This window comes from Leptopilina heterotoma, unplaced genomic scaffold, assembly GCF_015476425.1.
Source record: "Leptopilina heterotoma isolate Lh14 unplaced genomic scaffold, ASM1547642v1 Lhet_166, whole genome shotgun sequence".
Lineage (NCBI taxonomy): Eukaryota > Metazoa > Arthropoda > Insecta > Hymenoptera > Figitidae > Leptopilina > Leptopilina heterotoma.
This window is the reverse complement of record NW_025110882.1, coordinates 286,172-298,391: the sequence shown is the minus strand read 5'-3', so window position 1 is coordinate 298,391 and position 12,220 is coordinate 286,172. Positions and strand designations below refer to the sequence as shown.

General features: G+C 25.1%; 2 protein-coding genes across 4 annotated transcripts in view; one reads left to right on the top strand and one right to left on the bottom strand.

Moving 5' to 3' along the window:
- LOC122499272 (aquaporin-like) overlaps positions 1-12,220 on the bottom strand; it is a 240,862-nt gene that overhangs the window by 124,326 nt on the left and 104,316 nt on the right. The window lies entirely within an intron of this gene.
- Positions 4,529-10,910, top strand: LOC122499263 (S1 RNA-binding domain-containing protein 1). 3 transcript variants are annotated; one of them, XM_043607504.1, is made up of 6 exons: positions 4,810-4,946; positions 5,444-5,574; positions 5,689-5,793; positions 5,989-6,315; positions 6,537-8,120; positions 9,754-10,910. In XM_043607504.1, the coding sequence occupies exons 2-6, from the start codon at positions 5,548-5,550 to the stop codon at positions 10,510-10,512; spliced, it is 2,802 nt and encodes a 933-aa protein (XP_043463439.1). In that variant the 5' UTR covers positions 4,810-4,946; positions 5,444-5,547; the 3' UTR covers positions 10,513-10,910. The 3 variants fall into 3 exon arrangements, with proteins under 3 accessions (XP_043463440.1, XP_043463439.1, XP_043463438.1); XM_043607503.1 differs by lacking the exon at positions 4,810-4,946 and adding an exon at positions 5,310-5,327; XM_043607505.1 differs by lacking the exons at positions 5,444-5,574; positions 5,689-5,793; positions 5,989-6,315 and having other exon boundaries at positions 4,529-4,946.

Sequence of the window (12,220 nt, the reverse complement as noted above, 5' to 3'; positions counted from 1 at the left end):
AATTTTATTATCTATAAAAATAATTGAATGCATGACAAGAATTTTTATAAAAATTTTTCAAAACAGTTGATTTATTTCGAAACGTTTTATTAAAATTGAATTTTTTAAAATTTTGAATCTAAAATTAATTAAAAAATAAAACTTTTTAATTAATTTTTTAAAAAATTTAATTCGTTTTAACGCTCAGAACTTTGGGATCATAAAAAATATCTGCTCTTTCCGAGAAATAAAAATATATCATGCGTCAAAAAATTTTTTTTTGCTACTAATGTTGGTATTGTATTTTAAATGTTTTTTGCGAATCTTGATCGACGTGTCTGCGTGATCGATTATATTGACCGTAAGTTCTCAAAAAATTGATTGCAAAATGCGAATCACTTTTATTCTTTGTAATATTTGTAATAATTTTACTGCACTATTATCAAAAAAAAAGAGGAAAAACTTCGAAATTATTGTAACGAAAGTAAAATCTAAAGTTTAGAAGTTTAAATATGAACGATTTATTTTATCAAATATTAATTACGTTACAAAAACTGTAATTTTTAAATGAAAAGAAAAATTAAGAGAAAAAATGAAAAGAAAAATTGAAGAGAAAGAATGAAAAGGAAAATTGAAAAGAAAAAAACTTCAGGAAATAAATATTTCTTTTTCTTTTTTTTATTTCATTTATTTTTGAAATTAAAAAAAATTCATTCACATTGAAACTTTAAAACTTTAGGAAATCGAAAATATTACAAATTTGTTCCCAAACAATTTTTTCATGCACGAAAATAATTTAATTTAAAAAAGAAACAATTTTTTCATGCACGAAAAAATTTATTTACAAAAAAAGAAAACTAATTATAAAAAACAAGTGTTAGAGAAATAGAGACTTTAGAATGAAAACGATGCGGCTATTTAGAAAAAAAATATATAAAAATTGTTTACCATTTCAAAAACTGTTACAAAATCGAAAGGCCCTTTATCAAATATTTTTCTTCGCATCTTTTATGACGCTTTCGCGAATAGTAATGATTCACAAAATGATCAATCGATTTGTCGAGAGCTCGACCACTTTTTTACAAGATAGATAAAAAAAAAAACCTTACCGACCAATAATTATTTAATAATCATACTTGATTAATACTTGAAGAATGCAGCTACTTTGCATGAAAGTACCGAATGCTTAATGTTTAGCAATTAACTTAATTTACAAAGAATGTTGTACGTTATTAGTAGAGAATTGGAATATATGTGAATATTATATAATTAATTAAATGTTTAAATCCGTTTGTGGATTTTTACAAACAAAAAAGAAAAAAACAAGAAAAAAAAGACAAAAAGAAAAAAAAATGGTGTAGCAAAAGAAAGTAGAAGAGATATGAAAGTATTGTCAATTGTAGGTTCAAGATTTAATGGTTTTCTCAGATTGAATAAATTTGCTATGGGCGCGCGTTGAATGAAAAGAAAAATGAGGGCCAACGATATATATGTTTCATTAAACACACATACACAAAAAAAACTTTATCACACACCATCCTGTGACAAAAGAAAAAAGAAAATAATTCTGAAAAAAAAAATTATTTTTTACAATTAATTAGATACGAATATTTACAAACTTTAAATTAATTGAAGGCAAATATTTACAAATATTCAAATTAATTAAATAGAAATAATTAATTAAATAAAAAAAATTAAATAAAAATAATTAATTAAAAATAATTAATTAAATGGAAATAATTAATGAAATATATTTAAATAGTTAATTATTATTTTTATTTACAATATTTAATATAGAGTATTTCTTTGAAAAATATTTATCGCAGAATTATTTTCTTTTTTTTTCTTCTTCTCATGGGACTTTTTACAAACGCGTAATTAGTATTTCTTGAACTAATTTTTGATGTAATCGCGGATAATCCGTAAAAGCAGAGAACCAGTAAAACTAGTTACAGCTTTTTGTGTGAGGTTATTGTGATATTTAAATAATAACTTTTCAAGTAGCGATCAGCGTCGAAGAAAATCTTATATATATTATATACACACAAAACACAATGTCCCGAAACAAAATTCACGAACAAAAAAAAAAGAAATTTCAAAAGAGAAAAGAAAAACAAAAATCAATCTGTACATTCTCTTAATTATAATTAAGTATTAATTTATTTACACGACGATTATTTGTACATAGAGAACACATACTCGTGCATTAATATATTTTCTTAATTTATTTATTATAATTTATATTTAATAATATTATCAAAAACAAAAAAAAACAAAAAGCGGCATTGAAAAGGTGATTTTTCAAAGTAATATTAGTTTTTAATTATTATCTGTGTTTTAATTAGTTCTCTAAGTAGTTATTTTAGTTAATTTTTCTGTAAACGTTAATTCAACAATAGACATTAATATCTTTTATTAAGTTTACTTTTTTTTATTAAATAATAATTTTAAATATTTTTAATTCTAAAGTATTTTTAAATATTTTAAAATATTTTTCAATATTCGAAAGAATTTTTAAATATTTTTAAAAATTCGAAAGTATTTTTAAATATTCGAAAGTATTTTAAAATATTTACTTTGAAATATTTATTGAAAAGCAAATAAGTCCAAAAATGCGTTCTTTATAGCAAATACGTAAATCGAATTTTTGTTTTGGGACACTAATACTAAATGTATACATAAATAGAGAGTGAATTCACTAGTGGCGGTAAAAAAAATATTCGAAAAAAAATAAAAAAAAACAGGACCGTCGATTAGTAGAAACGAAGTAAAGACAATCTTAGGCTTCGTCGAGTAATCTACTATTGGATACTTTAAACATTCTAAAAACTGAGCAAAACTTTCATTTAGAATAGACAAAAAAAAGAAATTCTATTTTACAAAGTTTTAAAATTATAAAGGGCATTTGTGAATACTTTAAAATTCGAAATAAGAATTTTCTCAATCCGAATTTGATATCCAAGTAACTAAAAAAAAAACCAAAAAAAAACTTTGTATTATGGAAAAAAAAATGTATATCTAAATAGTAAATCAATATTTTTAAAACAAATTCTTAGACCTAACAAATTTTTCAGGAAAAAAATTAATAACCATTTTTTTTTAACTTTAAAGGAAAATAAATTTGTTATAAAAAAAAAAAATTTGCTCAATTTAAGGAATGTTTTAATCGTGTCATTTTAATCCGTCCAATCCGCCTCACAACGCGAGGCATTGCACAAACTTGTGCATATTAATCTTTGGGACTACTAAAAAACATATCATCATATGTAATTATATATTATACTATTTAAAGAAAAAAAAAAATAAGCAATAAGATTTTGCTCGTAAGTAAAATATTGTAATAAAAAAAAAATCATATCATACGTGGAAGGATTAGCTTATATAAATATATAATATATAAAAAAAAACTTCGTCGTTGTCAGGCGTTAAAGTTAAACTTAATTACTATGAATTATTATGATTATTATTACAATTATTACATTATGATTATTATTATCATTATTAGATTGTGAAAGAATTTTCGGGTTCTAAGCGAAATTTGGAAATAATAAAAATGAAAAAAAATATATGTAACTGTCTCTCGTATTTTTACCCTTCAATTTATATTTATATTTTTAAAATTTTAGAAAAAATTATTTCTTTCTTTAATTTGTTATTAAATTTTTTCAAAAGAATTCAATTATTTTTTGAAATTTTATTAAATCCTTCGAAACGATTCAATTATTTTTGTAAATAGTAAAAATTTTTGGCAAAAATTCAATTATTTTTAGAAATAATAATATTCTTCGAAAAAAAATCAATTTTTTTTAAAAATAACACTTTTTGGAAAAATTGAATTATTTTCAACAAAATTAAAAAAGAATTTCATGAAAGGATTCAATTATTTTTAAAAACAATAAAATTATTTGCAAAAATTCAATAATTTTCAACAAAACTTAAAATAAATTTCACGAAAGAATTCAATTATTTTTTAAAATAATAAAATTTTTTGCAAAAATTCCATTATTTTTAATCAAATTTAAAAAAAATTTCATGAAAGAATTCAATTATTTTCTAAAATGTTAATAAATCTTTCGAAACAGTTCAATTATTTTTTTAAATAGTAAAATTCTTTGTAAAAATTAAATTTAATTTTGGATAATAATAAAGTTAATATTAAAAGAAATATTATAAAAACTTTATAGATAAAAAAAATTTTTAATTTATATTTTACTAAATATTGATTTTAACTATATGTTTTCATTTCTTTAGTAATTTTAATACCTAATAATTTAAGTTCAATTTGTGAAATAAATAATTATTTTTCTTTTCATTTTTAATTTGTATTTTTAATTTCATTTAATTTTTAATTTAATTTTCATTTTTACGATTTGAAATTGGCGCGCTCGCAGGTAAGTTATTAGAATGTTTTACCGACACTTTCCAGAGTTACCAACTGTTACGAAAGCATTCTGATTGGTCGATTTGTAAACACACTTTACGTGTTCGCGCGAGTTTCTCGCAGTTCTTTTGTTTACAACAGTCGTTACAGTCCAACTGATCATAATTTTCTGCGAATTTGCAGTTTTCACTTAAGTAAAGTAATTAAAATACAATATTAATTTGTGAAAATAGTTCACTTTCTGTGTGTTAAATTTCTTTCTCAAGAGTCATTTTCAAAAATGAGTTACTACTATTACCGAGACTACGATGATTACTATTATGACGAATACTACGAGGATTACGACGATTATGATGACAACACTTATTATGAATATTATGATGATCATTATCCCGGCGGTTATGTCTTTGATAATGACGATGTATGGCGCTATAGTTTTGGAGAATTAAATTTAAACGACATTGACGGTTTCGTAGATCGAGTGGGTCGTGGCAGAAGGAGAGAAATGGCTGAAAGGGTGAAAAATCGAAAGCGAAAGAGAGATGAAGTTCAACAAGCAGAACAAACAGAACGTGCAGAACAAGAGGTAACCTAACCTATAATATTTTCATACTTTTCCTTTGTTTTGATTTAAAAATCAACAGGTTGTTAATTTGTACTTTTCAAATCTATTTTTTAGAATTTATCTCAGAGGTGCACAGTTCTCTTACTTATTTCCATCATATTGTTAATATTGTCAATATAAATAAGACAATAACAAATATATTTTTGTATTTTGTAAAAACGATATTGCTAAAGGAGATTTTTTATAAACATATTTGAATTAATTGTACTATTTTTCCTGATAAAAATGATTTCTGAAAATTATAATATATTTCCAACTAAGGGAAAATTAAAAAGAAGTGTTAGTGATATTTAAAAAGTTAAAAACAAAGAAGTTACAAAATGAAAACACAAAAGTAACTAAGTATGTAACTAACTGTAATATTATACTTTTTAAGATAACTCTTTCATATCTTAAAGAAAGGGAATCACATTAAGACTTTCATTAAAGACATTTTTATATTTCTTACTTTTTTCTAGAATTGTAGAGTATTATTACTAAATCATCGAGTGATAATCAATGTATAAACAATTAACAAGTTGACAATAACATTGAGATAACTTGTGAGTAATATTCCGAGACAATGGGTTGCATTTTCTCACGTAAGCAGGTGAACATTTTATTATTTAAAATTATTACTTTTTTATTAACTTTGTTATTAAATTTGATTTTAAATTTGTTATTAAATAAATTTTTATAATTAATCTAATTGCATATATTTAAGGAACCAACTGTCAAAAAATCTCACATACAAAGGAATGCATTACGTCATTCAGAATTAAATCAGTCTCGACAAGTTTCAAATCTATTTTCCCAAACAACAAATAATGTAAGATTTCCTTTTTATAATTTATTAAATTTATTACTGAATTTATCATTAAGTTTATAATAATAAATATTATTGATATTAATTAAATTAAATTAATTATTGAATTAATTAAATGAATTACATATTAATTGCATAAATCTGTTATTACATTTATTAAATTAGTTTTTATAATTAATCTAATTGCATCCATTTAAGGAATCAACTGTCAAAACATCTCAGATACAAAGGAATGCATTACGTCATTCAGAACTAAATCAGTCTCGTCAAATTTCATATCAATTTCCCCAAACAAATAATGTAATATTTCCTTCTTATAATGAACCTCGAATTTCCTACCCAAATGTTTCAAATCAACAACAAATTGAAATATTTATTTCACCACGAGAAACAAGCGAAGTTTCCAAATATTATCAAAGTTTAAAAAATCAGGATGCATTCAAAGATATTGAAAAATTGAAATCTTACAGTCAAGGTAATTTGAAGCAAAGTACTTTACAAGAAGCACCTTGGATTATTGATGACGTTAGTATGAAATCTCACAAGTTATCTTTGCTAATTGTTTATTGAATATTTTCACAATTTTCAATTTAAGAAAATTTGAATAAAATAAATTTCTCGTACTATTTTTGAAAAACGTATTTTTTTCAATTAATAAAATTTCGTTTTTGTTATTATTAATTTTTGTCAATAATTTTTCAACCACAATGTTCGAATTTGATTTTATCCACTATTGATGTTTTCAGGCACATAGCAGCGCAGACGATTCGCAAGAAATCGAAGAAATTGACGTAAATTTAAATATCCACGGTTTACCTTGTGTAGAATGGACGGATGTAGAGTACATAAGCGAAGTAGGCAACATACGATATCCAATTGCCAACAATATAGTAAAACTTTTCAAGGAGGACAACACAATTCCGTTCATAGCACGATATCGAAAAAACATGACCTGCGGAATGGAGGCCGAACAACTTAGAGCAATCAGAGAGCTCTACGATCGAGCAAAAACAATCAGACAAAAAGCTGCGACAATTATCAAAGCTATCGACAAACAGGGCAAATGGACGCCCGACATTCATGCAGTAATCAAATCGACAAAATCTCTAAACGACCTCGAGCACATCGCCTCAATGTTTAAAACCCCCTCGAAACGCTCACTAGCCGAGAAAGCACGAGAAGCCGGTTTGGAACCCATAACAACTGCCGTACTTCAAGCCGAACATCTTCCAAACTTACAATCTCTAATCAATCCATCCAAAGAGGGACTAAAATCAATAGACGAAGTTAAAGAAGGAATTATCCACATAATGTCAGACGTAATCAGCAAAGATAAAACGCTATTCGAAAAAATTCGAGAACTACGAAACGAAACGTTCATTCTAATCGAAGTTACCAAAGGAAAGGCAGCTAAGGACGCGGCAAAAAATGCCAAAGAAGCTCCGGAAGAGAAGAAACCGAAGGGCGGAAAGAAAAATTTCGACGAAAATAAATACGAAATCTACTACGAATTCAAATCGAACGAACGAAATATTAAACCTTATCAAATTCTGGCCATAAATCGAGGAGAGTCGGAAAAGTTCCTCTCGGTAAAAATTATCATTCCCGATTCATTCGAGAGAAATTTGAAGAATCACGTACTGTCTCTCTATCGAAAAGCAGTGAACTGTACGAAAACACACGGCTCTTTGATTCAAGACGGATACGATTATTCCTACAAAAAGAGCATCAAACCAGCAATAGCGCGACGATTCAGAAACGAAATGAACGAGAAAGCCGAACTCGCGTCAATTGAGGTGTTCGCGACAAATCTCAAGCAATTGATTCTCACTCCCCCTTTTAAGGGACAACCGGTGCTGGGCGTAGATCCAGGATTTTATCACGGATGCAAACTTGCTGTCGTTTCGGAAAATGGGGATGTTCTCAAGACGTGTACAATATATCCGCACAGTGGTCGAGGGAATGAGGCGGGAAGAACTCTCATTCATTTGGTGCAGAAATTCAGTTGCACGTCGGTGGCTTTGGGAAATGGGACTGCTTGTCGAGAGACAGAGAAATTTTTGTCTGATTTAATAAAGTCGAAGGCCTTTGGAAACCTCGAAGTTTCGTTCACGATTATCAATGAAGCAGGAGCGAGTATTTACAGTTGTGGCGAGGAGGCGAAAAAGGAATTTTCTGGTATGGATCCGAATTTGATTTCGGCAGTTTCGATTGCGAGGAGATTGCAGGATCCACTCGCCGAATTGGTCAAGGTTGAGCCGAAACACTTGGGAGTCGGAATGTATCAGCATGATGTTCCGGAAAAACAACTGGATATCACTCTTAATTCCGTGAGCATTAATTCATGTTCTTTTTGACTTCTTTTAAATAATAATATTCTTCTCAGGAATTCAATTATTTTCAATACAAATTTTAATTAAAAAAGTAATCTTCGTAAATTCAATTCTTCTTGAAAATATTTCAATTATTCGCTAAAATTAATTATTTCCATAAATTTTAATTAGATTTCTTGCAAGAATTCAATTATATTCATTACTTTGAAAAATTTCAATTAGATTTTTTGTAAGAATTTTAATTATTTTTATTATTTTCAAAAATTTTAATTAGATTTTTTGCAAGAATTCAATTATTTTCATTGTCTTCAAAAATAATAAATTTTCTCGAAAGAATTCAATTACTAGAGATTTTAATAATATTCTTAGCAAGCATTCAATTATTTTTATAAAATACTAAAACTCTTCACTGAAATTCAATTATTGTCATTATTTTCAAAAATAAATAAAATTTTCCCACAAATTCAATTATTATTAATAAAATTTTAATAATATTCTTCGTGAAATTCAATTATTTTCCAACTTTTAATTAAATTCTTCGCAAAAATTCAATTATTTTTATAAAAAAAAATTCTTAATTAAAATCAATTATTTTCAAAGATTTTAATTAAATTCTATGCAAGATTTCAATTATTTTCCATATTTTAGAAAATAATAAAATTTCTCGAGAGAATTAATTTATTTTTAATACAATTTTAGTAAAATTTCTCGACAGAGTTCAATTACTGGAAATTTTAATAATATTGTTAGCAAACATTCAATTATTTTTATAAAATATTAAAATTCTTCACTGAAATTCAATTATTCCCATTATTTTCAAAAATATATCAAATTTTCCCAGAAATTAAATTATTATTAATAAAATTTTAATAATATTCTTCGTAAAATTCAATTACTTTCTAAAAAAAAGTTCTTCATGAAATTCTAATTTTTTTTTTAAATATTATAATTAAATTCTTTGCAAGAAATCAATTATTTTCCATATTATAAAAAATAATAAAATTTCTCACAGGAATTTAATTATTTTTAATACAATTTTTGTAAAATTTCTCGAAAAAATTCAATTACTGGAAATTTTAATATTCTTAGCAAAAATTCAATTATTTTATAAAATATTAAAATTCTTCAAACTGAAATCAATTGTTTTCATTATTTTCAAAAATATTAAAATTTTTCCTATAAAATTAATTATTTAAAAAGATTTTTTAAAAATTATTCGCAAAAATTCAATTATTTTTATAAATAATAAATTTCTTCTCTGGAAATAAATTATTTTGAGAACTTTAATAAAATTCAATAAACAAACTTTTTTTATTATAATTAATAACAGACACGATTATTATTTTAAAAAGTTGATTATTTTCAAATTTATTGTTAAATTCTTCTTGAGAATTCAGTTGATTCTAAGTACAAGTACATTAATTTTAAAATTAATTTTAATTAATTAATTAATTTTTTTAATTATTATTCAAAACATTTAAATTGAATAATAATTTTTTAAAATGTTAGGAAAGAAGAAAGCAAATAAAAAAAGAAAGCAAATAAAACTTAAGAATTAGTTTTGGCATTTTTTTTTGTTCAAAGCATTTTTTTGTTCATCATTTTCTTTACTATTTTCGATTTTCTTCAGGTTGTGACTGAAGCCGTGAGTTTCGTCGGAGTCGACGTAAACACAGCATCTCACTGCCTACTCAGAAAAATAGCCGGTCTCAATTCATCCAAAGCGACGAACATAATCGACTGGCGACGAAAGAACGGAAGTTTCACCAATAGAGCCCAACTCCTCGACGTCAAGGGAATCGGCAACAAAACCTACGAGCAGTGCGCCGGTTTCATCAGAATTATACCAGAAACCGCCTTAATTTCCGGAACCAAATCTAAATTGAAAAAACCCATAAACTATTTAGATCAAACTTGGATTCATCCCGAATCGTACGAGACAGCAAACAAAATTCTCACATTCTGTCAGTCCGACATTAAGGACTTTGGCGATCAGCAGTTCATCAATCAGGTGAAATCGAGAACAAATTTGGGTTACGCGAGTCTCGCCAAAAAGTTCGCGACAGACGAGGAGACGATTGAAATAATCGTCAAGGGCTTGACGATGTCCAAGGGCTATGATATCAGATCGAAATTAAATAAACAAGTCTTCAGAAGCAGTTTGACGACAATCGACAGTCTCAAAATGGGCACAAGTCTAAAGGGAGTGGTGCGAAATGTCACGCATTTCGGAGCGTTTGTGGACGTTGGCGTTTGTCGAGATGGTTTAATTCCTGCCAAGTATATGAAGGGAATAACTCTTGGTCTAGGGCAATCGGTGGAAGTCAAAGTTATTAATGTCGAAAAGGAGAGGAACCGATTTGCCATTGAGTTGATTAAAGTTCTTTAAAGCAGACTGATATTTTTTTTATAAAGACATTTTTTTACTCACTTTTTTGTGAGTTTCGTTAAGTTAATTTTTTTTACTCACTTTTTCTGAGTAAATTTCGTTAAGTTAATTCTTAACTTGCGAAGTTAATTAAGTTCTTTTTGTTCCTTACGTTTCATTACATGTTCATATTAAAGAATATTTTCTTTTATTGTTATTTTAAAAAATAACGCCTTTTATAAAGACTGAAAAGTTCTTTTTTTAACTTTTTCATTGAATTTCGATCATCGCGATAGTCTAAATATCCGAATTAATATATGGTTGTTGAATATTGTGATACACATATTTTTCTTTTTAAAAAATACAAACGTACCAAATATTTTTGTATCGAGCGAAAATAAAATCGTACAAAAATTAAACAGTTGAGTTAAAGTTCTTTGACTTCAGTAGATAATACAGAAACGCGAAAGCAAGACAAATTCAAACCTCGGGTCATGCTGCCACCTATGAAATTCGATTTTTCTTTTTACAAACCTCGGATCGACTTTAAGGCCAAAAAAAGTCGCTTTAGTCGATTAAAAATACAAAAAACGTCGATTATTAAATTCAGTGTTATCACAAAATTTTTAGTTTCTATTTCCCTAATTTCTAAAATATTCAAAACATGAATAATTCTGTTAAATATTTAAACACTTATTTATTTTTACACGGGAAATAGAATTTTTTAAATTTCAATTTAAAACCTTTTGGGATTTAATAATTTCTAAAAATTACAACTCTTCGAACTTTAATTATTTTCTACCATTTTTTTTTCTTGAATTCTACAATCTAAACTTCAACTGTAAATCAATTATTTTTAGAAATTTTCCGAAAATTCTTCGAGAATTCAATTATTTTAATACAAAAATTCAATCTTTTATAATAATAATTGTAACTGTTCTAATAAAAAGAACATTTTACCTTAATAAAAGTTATTAAGGTAAAATATTTTCTAAAAATTATAACAAAGAAATTATAAAAATTAAATTTTCAAAAATATTTCAAAGTAATTTTTGAAAGATAATAGTTTTTCAATTATATGCAATTAAAAAATTTCCAGATAATTCAAATTTAGTAAAATTTCTTAAAAATAATTGAAATTTGATAAAATCTATTTAAAATAATTGAAGTTTGATAAAATCTTTTAAAAAATAATTGAAGTTTAATAAAATCTAGTTAAAATAATTGAAATTTGGTAAAATCTTTTGAAAAATAATTGAAGTTTTATAAAGTCCATTTAAAATAATTTAAATTTGGTAATAATATCCGAGGCCTGTTTTTAACTTCAATATAGAAATCTTTATTGTATAATAAATTGTATAATAAATTCTTGTATTTTATCAAATAAATAATTGTATCAAATATTTGTATATGAAATAATTTTTATTTAAGTCAATGAAATGGTATTTGCTACAAATGCTGAATTTATTAGTCCGATTACTATAATATACTTCAAATAAAATTTTAATTATATAAAAATTATTTAATTCAAATTATTTGATACAAAAATTTATTTAATAAAATAATCTTTTATTTGAATAAAATACATTTTTTTCAATGAAAATTAATAATTATTTTTTACAACACTAAATTACTTGTACTATTTTTTATAAATTAAAATCAAACTAAATTCATGAATAAAATTCGATTTTTTTTCGAAAAAAGAAATTTAGATTTATCAAATTATTTT

What these genes read in the sequence shown, in the direction of transcription:
- LOC122499263 (XM_043607504.1), top strand. Translation starts at nt 5,548, where the DNA reads ATGGGTTGCATTTTCTCACGTAAGCAG. An exon ending in GCATTTTCTCACGTAAGCAG is followed by an intron (nt 5,575 to 5,688) that starts GTGAACATTTTA and finishes CATATATTTAAG; the next exon opens with GAACCAACTGTCAAAAAATC. An exon ending in CACCTTGGATTATTGATGAC is followed by an intron (nt 6,316 to 6,536) that starts GTTAGTATGAAA and finishes TGATGTTTTCAG; the next exon opens with GCACATAGCAGCGCAGACGA.